Genomic DNA, 17,503 nt, shown 5'->3' with positions numbered 1-17,503 from the left:
GTCTCTAGAAACAATATCCAGTTATCCAAACACCCACGGGGTGTGAACAACGCAATTTAATTCGGAGAGGAAATTGAAGGAGTTAACATACATTCTGCATGTTGAGTCTCAGAATTGTCCCAAGTTCAGGAGCCAGCCATGTGCACCCATTTCTCATGATTTGGCAAAGTGTCTAAAACTGGGGTGTTCCGTACCCCACCTCCTTGTTCAATAACTCAGTTAATCTGGTGACCAGACTCAGGATGACCGCTCACAGAGAGATCGCACGTTGTTATTAAGGATAATTCTAGGCACACCAAAATGAGTAGATGTGCAAGGCAAAGTGGAAGTGGAGCTGAGGGGAGCCTCCATGTCCTAAAGAACACAGGACCCTCACTTCACCACCCTCGCCATTTTAACAGCCCAGAATCTCTTTGAATGCCCACATTTGTGGATTCTTCTTCGGTTTCACTAAACAGGAATTTTGATTGAATCATGGGCCAGTGAGGACTATTCCCAGTCTCAGTGTCCTCTCCTCTCCCCAGAAGTACAGGAAGAACAAACCTTTAAGCACACCGCCAAGGATACCTTTAACCACGGGTAGTACTGAACGCTTCTCAATGCCCTGTTTATGGATTGTCTCCACACCTAGGAAAGACAGTAAATCCAAGAGTTGCATGAGGCTGGTCCATGGAATAAAACAACGATCAAATATGGATGATGAAATAGTCATGAACAGTGGACAAATGAGGGAAAAAATATGGATAATACGCAATAGTCAAAACAGAACGTGGGAATGGGCCTGGAGACTTTCCTAATAATGTCTCGGCTTTGGTATCAGGAGTCAACCTACACAGGGCTGTTTCTTATATTCCCTGCAGAACATTCATCCCAGCTTACTCTATTTATATTTCATGATAGACTTATGCTCATTATTTGACACCCAAATATTCTTTTTTTTGTCACTCTAGAATTTTATTTTTATTTTTTTAATAATTTGTTTTATTTTTTTTTTTTACTTTACAATATTGTATTGGTTTTGCCATACATCAACATGAACCCACCATGGGTGTACACATGTTCCCACTGCTGGGCATACACACCAAGGAAACCACATATTTTTTGTGGCCCAAATAAGTAGGTAAAGAAATTTTTAAGATTAATATGTCTTGGTGGAACATGCACAAAATTCACCATGAAATATTTATGCACTGTTGAGGTTTTAAGAAACATACTTTTTGATTGAATATTTAGTCTTTGATCTTTGATCTGAATCTCGGTGCCCTTCCCTCTTCCCCGAGGTGCAGACACTACAAACCTTTGATCTCCTCACTGAGTGTTGAGTATTCAATCTCGAGTGTTGGCAGTTCCTCTTGTGTATGGTTATCGAATTGTATTCCCGAAATCATCACCTGACCTATGAAACCGAGTAAGTTTCAGGAGTAAATTTTCAGCCTGGTCCATGAAACAGCAAAAGGATCCAACATGGATAACATAATACTCATCAAAAGATAACAAGAGAAAGCGCCTGGAAACTGGTATATTTTATCAACCTTACTCCCACAGGCTACCCTACAAGGGCTGTGTTCCTTCCTTTCCCTTCAGCTGCCCTCCTCCGTGGCTCGATATCTTTTGATTACTCTTAATAATACTGGAATAAACATTATTTGATGAAGGAATATTATTATTTGGCCACAGCAAGTAGGCAGAGAACTTTTTTTCCAGATTAACACATTGTGGTGGGAAATGGACAAATCTGTTCAAGACACGTAAATAAAGTCTTTCTATTCATAACTTGTCACCTGTTCTAAGAACTCATGTAACATGTTTCCCCTGTTCAGATGAGGAAACTGCTGATAACTTGCCCAGGAATAAGCATGTGGGTTGCCTGGTCTAGACAATATACGATGATGTCACAACCCATATGATACACAATTGATTGGCTAGGAACTTGACAATACAGAGAACTCGGGAGAGTTTCCAGGTCCTGAGTCTTACTTTCACTACTCACCTCTCCCCAAGCCTCACCTGAGCCCTCACATCATAGGAGAGGGTGAGTCTGGGTTTTTTCCCGACACCAAAGATGTGGTTTTTCCACCAACCCCCTAATTCCCAACACCCAATTGGCCACCCACTCTCAATTGATTTCTGATACCTCATCTGTGGAGTTAGTGCCATTGACACAGTTTGGGATAGCAAGATTGCCTTGACTTCAGATGCCCACCATGTCTTCTCAAATTATCATCTTCCTGACCAAGTGACTTAAACCTGAAATTTCCATGACTCCACCTCTATGCTTAAAAACTCAATCGAACCAGTCCCCATACTCAGGAAAACTCTTAGTCACCTTTCTCAGATTAATGTCCAGGAAAAATCTCAGAAACAGTGAAATGGAGGAGATCTTTATGGCACAGGAGGAATCGGGTTGGACAGAGTGTCCATACCCTCCTAAGCAGAGCACCGTCACCTCACAACCATTTTCTCCCACCTCATAAGCTCACTGAGCCAATATTTATGGCTTTATATGAAGTTTCAGTCAATAGTCTTATGTGTTGAATTGTCAGCCAGTGGTGACTGATCTCAGTCTCAGTGCCCTCCTCTCTCACCAGAGGAGCAGAAAGTCCTAACCTTTAAGTGCTTTGTTGATTATTTCAGCCAATCCTGTTAGTATACTGGCTCCATCTCCGATCATCTTAGTACCTGTGAAAGACAGAGATTTCAAAATTTTCAGGAATATTGGACTATGAACCAGGAAAACATTCAAATATGAACAATAAAACAATATTCAAATGGGACAAAGAAAAAGGCCTGGAGAATTGTCTAATATTGTACAAGCCTTGGTCCCATGAGCCAACCACACAAAGGGTGGGTTTCATGCTTTCCCAGCATTTCCTCTTCTCAGTGGTTCAGGTCTGTGTGATTAAATTTTAAATAGAGGGATAATTGTTATTTGACCCATAAGTATTCTTTCTTTCAGTCCCTAGTAAGCAGGTAGAGAAATCATTCATGAATATATCCTAGTGTAAAATGACCAAACATGGCCATGAAATGTGAATAAGCTGTTTATATTTATGACTTGTAATATGTTCCAAGAACTCATGCAGCACTTATCTGCTGTTCAGATGAGGACTGTGGATGACCTGCTAGAGGACACATGGCATGAGGGTGACAGGGTCCGAACAAGATACACCCTGTCACAACCCAACTGATACACTCTCCTATTCTGCCAGGAACTCTGAAAATACCTACCAGAAGCTGGTAACAGCTTCTGGGTGCAGTGTCCCACTTTCATTACTCTCCTGGCCCAGCAATCACCTGAGCTCCCAAAGCACAAGGGAGAGTGAGTTGGGTTTCCTTGACACCAAATATGTGGTGTCTCTCGAAACAACATCCAATTCCCCAAACACCCACTGGGTGTGCAAGAACTCAATTTAATTCAGATAGGAAATCCGGGGAGTTAACATACATTCTGCATGTTGAGGTCTCAGAACTGTCCTCACTTCAGAGGCCGGCCATGTGGGCTCATCCCTCATGATTTGACAAAGTGTCTAAAACTGGGAAGTTCCATTACCCCACTCCATGTTCAATTACTCAGTTAATCTGATGACCAAACTCAGGAAGACCACTCACATAGGGATCACACCTTGTTATTAAGGATAATTCTAGGCACACCAAAATGAGTAGATGTGCAAGGCAAAGTGGAAGTGGAGTTGTGGGGAGCCACCATGTCCTAGAGAACACAGGACCCTCACATCACCACCCTCCCTGTTTTAACAGCCCAGAAGCTCTCTGAATGCCCACATTTATGGATTGAGGTTTTGAAACCTCTTCTTGAGGTTTCACCAAACAGGTATTTTTCTTGAATCATTGGCCAGTGGGGACTGTTCCCAATCTCAGTGCCCTGTCCTTTCCCCAGATGTGCAGAAATCTCAAACCTGTAATCACACCGCCGAGGACACTTTTAATCACATTTACTACTGAACACTTCTCAAGTTCCCGTGTATGGTTTGTCTCCAGACCTATGAAAGACAGTAAATTCCATGAGTTTTAGGATGCCTGGTTTATGAACTAAAACAAGGATCAAATATGGATGATAAAATAGTAGTCAACAATGTGCAAAGGAGGGAAAACATATGGATAATACACAGTAGTCAAAAGGGAACATGGGAAAGGGCTTGGAGACTTTCCTAATAATGTTTCAGCTTTGGTATCAGGAGTCAGCTTTCAACTGGTTGTTTCTTACATTTCCTGCAGACAATTCATCCCAGATCTTTCTGATTATTTTTCTTGTAGAGGAATACTCATTATTTGACACATAAATATTCTTTGTTTCCCAAACTAAGGAGTTAAAGAAATTTTTTTAGAGTAACACATCTTGGTGGAGTATGCACAAAATTCACCATGAAATGTAATTCAATTTTTATTTTAATCACTGATGATCTTTTCAAAAAGCCATGTAACATGTATCCCCTGTTCTGATGAGAAAATTGCAGTTGACTTGCCCCAGGACATGGCACGTGTGTTTTAGGGCCAGGACAAGATTCTGGCATGATACAACCTATTTGATACAGTCCTTGATTATCCCAGGAACTCTGAAAATACAGATAACTGGAAATAATTTATGGGTGTAATATGTACTTCCATTGCTCCCCCTCTTTGAAGCATCACATGAACTGCCAGTCACAGGGGAGAGTGATTCTGAGTTTTTCCCTCACACCAAATATGTGGTGTCTCTACCAACAGCAAACCAATTCCCCAAACACCCACTGGGTGTTCAACAAATCCATTTACTTCTGATGGGAATCGATGGAGTTTCTGGAGATTCTGAAGGTTGGGGGCTCAAGACTGTCCTCAGTTCAGATATCAGCCAGGAGGTCCTGAGTCAATCATGCTTGTGACCAAATAACTAGAATTGGGGGCAGGCAGGTCTATGACCCAACTTCAAATTCAACAACTCAATAGAACTGGTGGCTGAACTTCAGGAAACCATTGCTTACTATTCCCAGATTAATGTACAAAATATAACTCGAGGCAGCAAAATGGAAGAGATGTGCAGGGCAAAGGGACAGCGAGGTGCGTCCAGCCTCTGCGCCCAGCCTCTGCGCCCTAGTGAGCACAGCACCCTCATTTCAACTTCCTGTATTCACCAACCCACAAGCTCTTTGAGCCCAGTTCTTATGTCTTTCTTCCTAGGGTTCACTAAGCAGGCATATTGGTTGGATTATCAGCCACTGTGATTGATCTCACTCTCAGCTTCCTCCCTTCTCCTCAGAGGTGCTGGAATGACAGTTGTTGAAAACTGTAAACGTTAAATGGGTGCTTGTGATTTCTTGGACACAAACCACACCTCAAGTTACCTTGAGCGGCCTTTTGTTACTCATCTCATAACATCTAAAGTAAGGAAACTGCAAGAGTTTTAGGAGACCTGGGCCATTAGCTAAGAGATGGTTCAAATTTCAAACTTTTTATTACTATACAGGGCTTCCCTGGTGGCTCAGCTGGTAAAGAATCCACCAGCAATGCAGGAGACCTGGGTTCAACCCTGTGTTTGAAAGATCCCCTGTAGAAGGCAAAGGGATCCCATCCCAGTATTCTGGCCTGGAGAATTCCATGGATGATAGAGTTCATGGGGTCGCAAAGAGTTGGACATGGCTGAATGACTTTCACTTTACTACTTTTATTACTGCACTACAGTGAGGTTCACAGACATGGCAGGGAACAAGAATAGAGATTCTCAGAAATGGGATCCCTCATCTGGCAGAATTTTGAGACATATATACATATAATATAAAATTCTAATAAATATAAAATTTTAATAAATATCCTCATGAGAGTTATGATGTCAGTGGAGTTAAAAGTCTGCAACTAAAGACTTCCCTGGTAGTCCAATAGAAAAGAATCCACATGGTAATGAATGGGGCTTGAGTTCTATCCCTTGTTGTGAAGATTCCATTTGTCTTGCAGCAACTAAGAAGGTGAACTGCAACTACTGAGCCCAGATGCCTAGAGCCCCTGATCTGCAACAAGAGAAGCCATCCCAACAAGATTCCACACTCTGCAAACAGAGAGAAGACTCCGGAACTAGAGAATACCCTTGAATAGGGAGGAAGACCAGTTCTGCCAAAACCAAAGAAACAAACAAAAATCCTGGCCAGCATGACAGGAGAAATCCAGAGAGGGTTGACAACACCCAATCCACACCTGCCCCACCCACTTTCATGGACTTCCATCGTTTTCCCAGAAGCTGTAGAAGAGAGGTGAGGCTGAACCTACCTTCATCCTGGATATGGTGTATATTCAGCGGGGTGGTGTCCACCAGGATAACCAGGAGGACGAGAAGGGCTGCAGAGAGGCAGAGCCGTCTCATCTTGGTGGCCTCACAGGAGGGCTCCTGAGGATGCTGAGGACAGACAGACTGAGCTTTTAATATGCTAGCTGAGGGGTGGGATCAGGTGATGAGGAGGGGGGTGGGCAAGGGGAGGAGCTGGGTCCGTCCTGTTTATTGTGTAATCTCCCTACCTAACCATGCCTCCTGCTTCTGTCTTCAGGGGTCAAATATCCAGTAAGAACAATTCTCAGACTTGATGATGCCTGTGGGTCTCGTGTAAACACAGATTGTGATCAGACAGGTGGAGGGAGCATCCCAGCCCCTAGAGCAGTGCCTTGCATGTGATGGATGATAAGTAAGTGGATGAGAGTAGATCAGAAGACAGATAAGTGACTAGCAATGTGTTAGCCCAGGTTCTCCATTTCAGCCTTCTGCATGAGTCATCTCACCTGGACCTCAATGCCCTGACCCCCCTCACCTACCTCAGATGACAGGTGTGAAACAGATCATCTTCCTACAACCATTGCCACAACTTCTCCCCTGGATGGACACATGCACTTTACCAGGCATTTGTCCAGGCAAGAACTTAGCTGGTGAAGGTGAAGTCGTGCTGGGCTCTAACCCTGTTTATGCATCAAAAAACTAATAAGGGGAGAGGCTGAGGAGAAGCAGGGAGCTGATCATGTATCCACAGCATGACCCACAGTTGTCCCTCGTCTGGTTTCATCAACTAAATAGTTAAAAAGCTAAGATCATGGAATCTGCCACTATTTCATGGCAAATAGAAGGGTAAGAGGTGTAAGTAGTGACAGATATACCCTAATTAAGCTCTAAAATCACTGTGGTTGGTGACTGCAGGTGTGAAATCAGAAGAAAATGGCTTCCTTTTAGCAAAGCTATGAAAAACCTAGACAGTGTGTTGAAAAGTAGAGACATCACTCTGCCAAAAAAGTTCCATATAGTCAAGTCTATGGTCTTCTCATTGGTCACGTATGCTTGTGAGATCTGGACCAGAAAGAAGGCAGACTGCCAAAGAATTGATGCTTTGGAACTGTGGTGCTGGAGAACACTCCTGAGGTCCCTTGGGCAGCAAAAAGATCAAACTAATCAATCTTAAGGGAAATGAACCCTGAATACTCACTGGAAGGTCTGATGCTGAAACTGAAGCCCCAGTATTTTGATCATCTGATGTGAACAGCCAACTCATTGGAAAAGTCCTTGATGTTGGAAAAGATTGAGGGCAGAAGGAGAAGAGGGTGTCAGAGGAAGAGATGACTGAACGGCATCACCGATGCAATGGACATGAACTTGGGCAAACTCGGGTGATGGTGAGAGACAGGGAGCCCTGGCGTGCTGCTCTTCATGGGGTCACAAAGAGTGGGACACACCTGGGTGACTGAACAACAGCAACAATATGGTATTACTATCACTATTATCATATCTGACATTCATTACATGGTTACTCTGCTAACATTTGAACAAAGCATTTAACAAATACATCTCTTTCACTCTCATCATGATCCTTTGAGATTGATAGAGAAAGAGAAGAGCAACCTCTGAGTTCCAAGACCTGAGCTGGTACCATCAACAGCCCTTCTGTTCTCCTGCTCAACATAAACATTTTACAAAGCTTCAACATCAGATGAGACCATACTGGGTTGGTGAAAGTTCTAGACAAAAATAAGATATTGGATAACCATGCTTGAGCACTGAGCAAAGGAGCTACATTACATAAATCATTGACATGATCAAACATCTTATCTTGTGTGAGTGTTATTTCTGGGCCAGATACAGCTCAAACCTCTATCTAGTCTTTCCTTCTTAAAGTTAAGATTAAGATACTCAGAGAACTACTCCAGTTCCTAAACATCATCCATCCAGACAAAGCCAGCTTTCTGAAACCCTCCCCAAATTCAACTCACAGAAGCCCATGTCTTTTAATTTCTGTGGACAAGGGGAAGCAGGGAGCTGAACCTGTACCAACAGTCACCCCTCATCTGGTTTCACAAACAGGAAAGAGCTGTCTGCCTGACTGGACATCAGGGGACCTTGGAAGACCACCGATAGCCACCCCCTTCCTCCTGCTCTCTCCCTTAATGGCAACGGGGACATAGGACCTCGGTTTGGGTACCAGCTCTGCATTTTCCCAACTTTGTGCCTGAGGGTTTAAGCCTCTCAGAACCGCGTGTCTTCAGGTGTTACCTGAGATCCATGTGGCACACTCATGTGGTTGCCATGGAAACAATGGATGCAACAGGCATACACTCCTTCTCCCTAAAAGTCAGTCTTTGTAGTAATAACAATAACAGTAATGAGTAATTACTCTAATTAAAAGTTAAATTCTTCATTGTAGCAGGCATTACCCAAGACACATGAAACATAAAAATTCATCTAATCCTAAGAAATCTTTAAAGAAAGGGGGAGAAAATGTTGACATATCTGCATGGTACCTGAGATAACAAGAAATAAAGTAATTTGTTTAGATCATCGCTTGTAGAGAGAGGATTTGGGCCCAGCGATCTGACTTAGAATCTGTGCACATGCACTCTGCTGCACTGCAAGCTGGAAATCAGAGTGCACACACGCCACACCCACCATCCCTTCACCCACTCTTGTTTATGACTTGTTACAAACATAGAGCACCATTGAGAATGGCAGGAGCTGTCAATACCAAGCTGGCTTAGTACACATGTGCATCAGGAGTGGGCAACTCACAAAAGAAGCCACTGTGCGTGAAGGGTCCCTCTCTCCTGAGACATTCCACGTGCATGATTTCATTTAGCCTCACTGACATCAAAAAAAATCCTACAATAAAATCCTACAATATCTGGGATTCTCATACCACAGTGTCAGGCAGAAAGGAGAGGCTCAGATAGGTAATGCCACTTGCTCAGGACACGCAACCTGCAGATGGTACAAGGATTCACATTCAGGAGGTGCTCTGGCCCTGCCCCTCTTCCTGCCTCAATGTCTGCATCTAAGACCACAGAGTACATGAAACTGTCCCCCAAAGAAACTCCTCTTTTCTCCCCCTCCTCTCTCACTGGTATGTCTTTCCCTCCCTTTGTTCTCCTCTCCCGGTCCTCCTTACTCTGGTCGAAATTAGAGGCCCCCAGTTCTGCAAGCCCCCTGATGGGCCAGTTCTGACTCCACCTCCATGCTCCCTGCTCATGTAAGTGTGGTCTCTAATTAGAAACCTCGTTGACCCCTGCAGGCAGGCCCCTTTAGAGAAATTGCAGGACAGGAACAAACAGTGAATGTATACTGGATGAAGACAGGTGATGCCAACCCTCTGGGATCCCAGGTCATATCTGTACTTCTGTTCCTCAGTATCTCCATCTGAATAATGGGAATCTTCAATTCCGTGCTATCTAAGGCCAAATGGATGGAATTTCCCTCGGGCAGAGATAAGACTTTAGATATTTCAGATGCTGTGCCATGGGAGAGGTACTTTCACATCTGAGTAATGGGTGATTGTTTTCTTGCTACATGATACAGAGCACCTGACTTTTTGAGCCCCATGGTATATATATTTTTTAATTATGTCCAAGATTAAAAAGGAGTGTAAACTAGAAGTTGCACATCTGGCTAGACTATATGTAATATAAGCTCACGGGGGTGATTTTACAATTTTAGGCATTTATAAGACTTCACAGTGGGAGATTTAATTTTAAAAATTTCTATTAGTGTAGGACAAGTAACCAAACTGGCATCACAGTTCTGGTATTTAATAAGCACCATGGGTTTCAATGTGAATGAGCATCAGAATCCCTTAACCATCTGGCCAAACACAGATTTGAGATCTTCACCCCCAGACTTTGGATTCAGTAGCACATGGTGGGACCTGAGTAGCTGCATCAACAAGGTTTCCAAGGCACTGAGGGTGCTGCTCAAGGGACCACACTTTCAAAACCCTGAACTAAGCTAACAAGAGTGGCTCTCTTCTCAGGAGGGGCGCATTCTCTCCAGTGTCAATCATCCTCAGCATTTCTTATGGTCCACCTGCCTCCACCCTGACTTCAAATACTTCCATGTACATTACTCACCTGTCCTGGAGGGCATTTAAAATTGTGACCTGTGAGGTGGGCTCATGGTAAGTGTTGATAAAAAGATAGCTTGATCTTCTTTAACAATCTTGTCAATTAACTATCATTATTCCTTTTTCAGAGATGAAGATACCAAACTATAGCTATGGAAAAATAACTTTCTGGAAGACAAACAGCTGAAAATCAGGAGAAAGACATTTGGCTGATTGTCAAGTGTCACCAGATATTTCAAAATCACTAACAAACAAACATACGCATACCCCCCAGGCAAATCTATTTGGTATTAACACAGATGATGCAGCAGAGATTTGGGGCATGACTTCATGAATGTCATATTTGCAAGAATATCAGGTGGTCCCAGCCTCTCTGGCAGCATCCAGGCAGCCACGTTCCCAAGGCTCTCAAAGTGCTGGTGGGATGGAGGATGAAGGTGAGGATGCAGTGACGGAGAAGATGACAGCAAGAATCAGGAATTCAGATTTCAGGCTCCACATTCACTCCAGAATGGAGGAGCGTCTCTCCCTCATTGTTTCCATCTGTACTTTAATATTCATGGACTGTATCCTTTGTGCCTGGAGCTGTGCAAAGTTCTAGGGATAAAGGGAAGACTTGCTCTCATGGTGCTTAGAGCCAACTAATTGAGACAGAAGTAAAGCAAGTACTCATATGGGAGAGAGGAAAGAGGCAGATTTCAGCTAAGGAAGGTTTAGTTGAGAAGCAAGAAGGAAAGGCTGAATATTGTCACAAGCAGTCAGAGTTCAGCCCTGATTGGGTGCTCCTTGGACTTCAGCTTCCCAGGGTAGACCAGTTTCCATGATCTCTGCAAAAGAGAGGAACTTGCAGATTGAATCTCTGAAGTCCCAAACCTGGACCCTGTGTACCTGGATAGGACCTAGGCCTTCCTAAAAATGAGCAACAACAGTCCTCTAAGGATCACGATGACCACCAAGAAGGAAGTGAATTTTTGAAGCCGAGGCGGGGGACTCAGTAGCACTACTGACCTGCTCTGGAGGTAGCTGACTTACTCTTCCCGTCTAAGAAAGGGGAGCATAAGAGTAAGCTCGGATTACCATGACAGTGCTTCTAGGGCTGACCTTTCGCCAAGCTGGTCCCTGGAGGACTCGCTCAGCCCATAACTTCTGAGGACACTGCATCCCCTTCTCCTGGGAGGTAGCGAAGAAAATAGTCACTGTGGGCAGTTGTGAGGAGTGTGTACCCTCCTGAGCGCCACCTTTTCCCCTAGCCCTTGCCCTCTCCCTATGCCCTGCCTGCTGTCTTACTCAGGATAGGATATTACCTTCCTTAACACAGCCCAGCCCCCATTGTAGTCTTTGATTTGAACAGTTTAGCTCCCATATACAAAGGTCTCTTAAAACCTGGACTTGGCAATGTAGAAGTGTCTGCATATTTTGGCCTTGTAGGGACCTATGTACAGTAGTTCCAGACAGACATCAGGCCACAAGGCTGTAGGAATGGGAGGATCTCCATGAAATAAGACAATGTTCATTATAGCTGGGTCTAAAGGGCAAACAACAGAAAATATCAGTGTGTTTGCACTGAGAGTGGTAGGGATGCAGGGGTATGAAAACCCAGAGGGATGGGTTGAGGAGGGAGGTGGGAGGGGGTTCAGAACTGGGGGGTGGGGGGAGGCAGGGACATATGTACATTCATGGCTGGTTCTTGTCAATGTATGGCAAAAGTCACCACAATATTGTAAAGTTAATTAGCCTCCAATTAAAATAAATTAATTTTTAAAATTAAAAAATACCAGTTTGCTTGCAATAGAGTGCTATGGGGGCAGGGCTGTGAATGTGAAAAGGTCCTTTCATATCCTGCTTTGTAGGACATTATTACTAATGTTGTTAGGATTCAGATCAACAGGGTAATATTGTAAATACTTACATATCATTACTGAATATTTATATACGAATTGGCATGTTGCCAATGATTAGCTGCAACTAGAACAAGAATAAAGGATACATGTTAAGGATATTCTCCATATGTTGATCGAGACTGGAGCTAGACAATGGTCCACAAGTTTATAACCACTCATGAGTTTACTGGTCACTCTCCACACTACAGTCATAAGCGTCCTGTTTCAAAGTGAATCATATTCCACGTCTCCAATGACCAATCCCTCAGTGACCCCCTAGCTTTTGAGAGTCATATTCTGATTCTTAAAATTCTACAAGCCTCTTCATGACTTGTCCCCAGGCCCTCTCTGTCTCATCCCGTCCACTCCCCTGCCCCTCAACCCTCTCAGCCTCAGCCACTCTGGCCCTGGCTGCTGCTCAAACTTTCAGGCAATTTTTTGGAAGGAACTGATCTAAACCTCCTTATCACAGAGCATTTCTCTGATGCTTGCCATCCACCTTTTCCCCCATCACTCTCTTTCTTCACAACACTCATCATAACCTGGCATAGGATTTTCCCCACTCTTTATTGTGTGTTTCCCTCCATTTTGTGTGTATATTATTTCCCTGTATTTTGCTTACAGTTGTTTCCCTGCCAAAAAAACTATGCTCACAGAATCAAAAAGATACATTTTGATAAGTATTTCTCAAGTAAATGACTCTCCTGTTTCGGACTCATGCCAAGTGTATCATCATGGAAGAGAGTGAATAGAGTAAAAATACTATTAGTCTCTATGATAATGAGGCCTATATATATAAATATGAGTGCAACAGTCATGTATATCATTATAGAAAATTAAAATATACTCTGATAGAAGAGCAAGGGGAAGGACATTCGGTCTTGACTAATGTCATATCAGCCTGGGGAAAGCAATTTTGGCCCCAAGAGCAAACTCAACAAAGTACTGCATTTCTTGCTCTGCCTGCAGTTGCCTCTGAGGAGAAGACCCTAAGCTCTCATACAACTCTCTGATTAATTTCATCACAGGGATATGATCATTATTTGACACATATGTGGTGGGGTTTTTTTTTTTTTTTTTGGATGTGTCATGGAGAAAAATAGATAGGTCGACAAGACTTTGAGACAAAAATTTTTGCTGGAAAATGGACACAACTGACAACGAAGGTGTAAATTCTTTGTACTCATGGCTGGTAATCCTTTTAAAAATCTGTAAAAACATGGTGACCCTGCTCTCATGTAAAAGCTGCAGATGGGAATATTCTAGGACACACAGCATGTAAGTGGTAGGATGAGAACAAGACACAATCTGTCAAAACCCATTTAATCAAGGCCCTGATTCTGTCAGGAATTCTGAAAATGCAGAGAACTACTGAGGGGTTCTAAATGCTCTGTTCAACATATTATAGTCCCCTTACCCTGGATCTCACCTGAGACACAAATGGAAGAAAACAGTGAGTCTGGGTTTTGTCCCTGACAACAAACATGTGGGGTCTCTGCCAATAGCAACTAGTTCCCCCACACCCACTGGGCATCCAGCAGTCTATTCACTTTTGACACTAAATCCGCAGAGGTGACCCAGACCCCACACGGTGAGGGCTCCATCCTTGAGGACAGCCCACACTTCCAAGTGTTGATCATGAGCCTTGGGGTCACTTACACCTGTGGCCAACTGACTGTTAAATCAGATATTGTTTGACCCAACCGCCATGCTGAACAAGGTATCAGGATCACTCACAGAAATGGGGACCCTTTACTTAAGGTCCCCTCTTATATAAAGTCCGTACTGAATAAAATAAAACTCCAAGACAGCAAAAGGGAGGAGAAGCAAAAGGCAGAGAGGAAAAAGGAAATTCTGAGCATCCATGCCATCTCAGGACACTCCTCCCTTAAACCATTGATGTTATCACCCCTCTGAAAGGCTCTGAATGCAGTGTTCGAGGGTTTTAATTGACAGTTTGACTGAATCTTTGGCCATTCTTGATGGAACTCAGTATCCATTCTCTCTTCCCCAGAAGACTGGGGACTGAAAATTCTAACCTTCTAATCATATGATGGCATATTCTGGAGTCCAGGTGTGCACAGATACTATCTAAAGTCTGATCCTTCACAGATTTCAGTACTTAGAGAAAGACAATAAATTCCAAGAGTTTCCAGATTCCTGGGGCATGAACCAGGAAAAGGATCAAATATGGATATTTTAACTGTCCTAAATGGCATTTATGGACAAGGTAGAGACTAGTAATAGACAGTCTCAGAGATGAAATTCATGATTTTGTAAAATGAGGTGGGAGAATTTTATTAAAAGCAAAACACATATTGATGCTTTCTGAGAGTCAAGAAACGTACTGGAGTTCAACTGCTCACTTCCCAGAAGAAATCCAGAGAGGGCTGGCAGCATCCTCCACACCCCTATTCCCACCCCTTCCATGCACTCACCTCCTTTCCCTCCAGTCTGTAGAGGAGAGGTGACCTGGGACATACCCCAGACCTGGTTGCTAGTTTCATCCCTGGAATGCTGGCCAGAATGGTGCCCAGGGAAAATGAGCGAGGCTTCAGAGAAGCAGTCTGCTCATGTTTGTGACCTTGCAGAAGGGCATCTATGGAAAGACAGATGTTCACAGATCTGTTTGCACCCAAGCAGATGGGAAAGAACAGGTGAGAAAGAAGGAAGTGAGGAAATGGAGGATTTGGGGTCAGTCATGTACAACGTGCAATCTCCCCACCTTCCATTGTCCTACTTCTCACTGTGCCTGTGTGTTTGCTGAATCACTTCATCTTGTCTGACTCTTTGACACCCCATGGACTGCAGCTCGCCAGAATGCTCTGTCCTGCTTGTGTCTGCTCAGGGCAAATGAACAGTGACTTCAATCTTCAAATTTGACTCTCTCTGTGATCTCGTGAAAACACAGAATGTGATCCTACAGGTGGAATTTTGTCCAATATGGCCCTCAAGAAGCATCCCAGCATCCCACCTAGAGTGCTGCATGGCACGTGAAAGATGGTCTGTGGGTGAATGAGAGCAGATCAAAGGACTGCTAGGTGATCAGCAGTGTGTTAGGCCAGGTCCTTCTTTACAGCATCAGGCAGCTGTCTTCATATCTACATGTCAGTGCTCTCACATTAACCCCATTTATTTCAGAGGACAGGTATGACACAGGTAAGTTTCCTGCAACCGTTGTGGCAGCACCTCTCCTGGAACACACAGCTATTTACTTGGAACTGGTCCAAAGAGATGTTGAGCCAGGGGAAAACATCTCTATCTGGGCCACAAACCCTTTATTTCTGGATAGAAATAAGGTAAAGGGAGTGGGCAGAATGGAAATAGAATAATATGTCTCCAGAGCATGACACCCACTGCCCCTTGCCTGGTTTCACATAACAGGAGAGCTATGCGCCAGAGTGGACCTCAGAAGCTAGAGTAGATCTCAGGAACTGGAAGATTGCCTACCACCAATCTACCCCAACCACAACTCAGGACTCTACACTGTAGTTTTTGGATCCGAGGAACCCTGGCTCTGACATTGGTTCAGGCAAGAACTTAGCTGGTGAAGGTGATGTCATCCTGGGCTATAACTCTGTTCATGCATCAAAAGCAAGTAATGGGAGGGAGCAGAGGGGAAGAAGGGAACTGAACCTGTGCCCACAGCATGACCAATAGTCATCTATCGTCTGGTTTCACCAGCAGGAGAGCTGTATGCCTGAGTGGACATCAGGGGAACTTGGAAAAACACAGATAGCCACCCCATTCCTCCTGCTCTCTCTGTCACTGACGATGGGGCCATAGGATCTTGGTTTGGGTACCAGCTCTGCATTTTCCTAACTTTGTGCCTGAGGATTTAACTCTCAGAACCGTGTGTCTTCAGGTGTCACATGAGACCGATGATGCCCACATGATGTGGTTGCTGTGGAAGCAATGGATGCAACAGGCATTCCTTCTCCCTAGAAGGCAAAGTCTTTTGTAGTAGTATTACTCTAGGTAAAACTTAAATTCTTCATTGTAGCAGGCATTATCCTAGATACATGAAACATATAATTCATCTAATCCTACAAATCCTTAAAGAGTGGGGGAAACTGTTGACATATCCTAATGTGGCTCTCTTCTCAGGAGAGGAGCATTCTCTCAAACTTCCACAAGCACCACCATTTCATATGGTCCGCCTGCCTCCACCTCACACAAAATACTTTCATTCACGTTACTCACTTGTCCTGGAGGGCATTTAAAACTGTGACCTGTCATGTGGAGTCACAGAAAGTGTTGATAAAAAGATAGCTTGCTCTTCTTTAACAATCTTATCAATCAACTATCATTATTCCTGTTTTAGAGATGAAGATACCAAACTACAGCTACAGAAAAATGACTTGCTGCAAGACAAACTGCTGAAAATCAGGAGGAAAACACTTGCTTGTTTTTCAAATATTGCCAGATATTTCAATTTCACTAATACACAAACAAACAAACACCAACCAGGAAAATCTTCTTGATACTAACAAAGATGATGCATCAAAGATTTTTGATGTGATTTCATAACTGGCAGTCACATTTACAAAGAAGTAAGGTGGTCCCAGCCTCTCTGGCAGCATCCAGGCAGCCACATTCCCAAGGCTCTCAAGGTGCTGTTGGCGTGGAGGATGAAGGTGAGGATGTATTGACAAAAAAGATTACAGCAAGAGTCAGGAATTCACATCCCAGGCTCTTCTTTTCCTGCAGTCATGAAGAGCTTTTCTCCTGCATTATTTCCATCCTTACTTCAATATTAATGGACTTATCCTATGTGCCTGGAGCTGTGCAAAGTTCTAGGGATAAAGAGAAGACTTTCTCTCATGGTGCTTAGAGCCAACTGGATGAGGCAGGAGTAAAGCAAGTAGTCCTATGGAAGAGAAAAGAGGCAGATTTCTGCTGAGAAAGGTCGGGTTGAGAAGCAAGAGGGAAAGGCTGAATATTCTCACAAGCCATGATTGGCTGCTCCTTAGACATCAGCATCTCAGGGGACCCCAGTTCCCATGGCCTTTGCAAAAGTAGAGGAACTTGCTGATTGAATCTCTGAAGCCCCACACCTGGACACTCTGTACCTGGTCAGTACATAGGCCATCCTAAAAATGAGCAACAGCAAGTCCTCCCAGGATCGCAGTGATGACCAGAAAGAAGTGAATTTTTGAAGCCAATGTGGGGTACTCAGTAGCACTACCAACCTGTCTGTGGCATGGCTGAATTAATCTTCCCATCTAAGAAAGGGGAGCTTGAGAGTAAGCTTCAGATTATCAGGATGGCGCTTCT

The 17,503-nt window shown here is 43.7% G+C and overlaps 1 protein-coding gene across 1 annotated transcript in view; it reads right to left on the bottom strand.

Annotated features, from left to right (window-relative positions):
- The window catches only part of LOC128058094 (uncharacterized), a 127,368-nt gene that overhangs the window by 29,720 nt on the left and 80,145 nt on the right, over positions 1-17,503 (bottom strand). The window contains 5 exon segments of the mRNA XM_052650456.1: positions 544-627; positions 1,298-1,396; positions 2,608-2,679; positions 3,915-3,998; positions 6,253-6,379. Of these exon segments, the coding sequence (XP_052506416.1) occupies positions 544-627; positions 1,298-1,396; positions 2,608-2,679; positions 3,915-3,998; positions 6,253-6,379 (466 nt within the window).

The sequence above is a fragment of the Budorcas taxicolor genome, chromosome 13 (assembly GCF_023091745.1).
Source record: "Budorcas taxicolor isolate Tak-1 chromosome 13, Takin1.1, whole genome shotgun sequence".
Classification (NCBI taxonomy): domain Eukaryota; kingdom Metazoa; phylum Chordata; class Mammalia; order Artiodactyla; family Bovidae; genus Budorcas; species Budorcas taxicolor.
The sequence above is the reverse complement of the archived record's forward strand: the minus strand, read 5'-3'. Positions and strand labels throughout refer to the sequence as shown.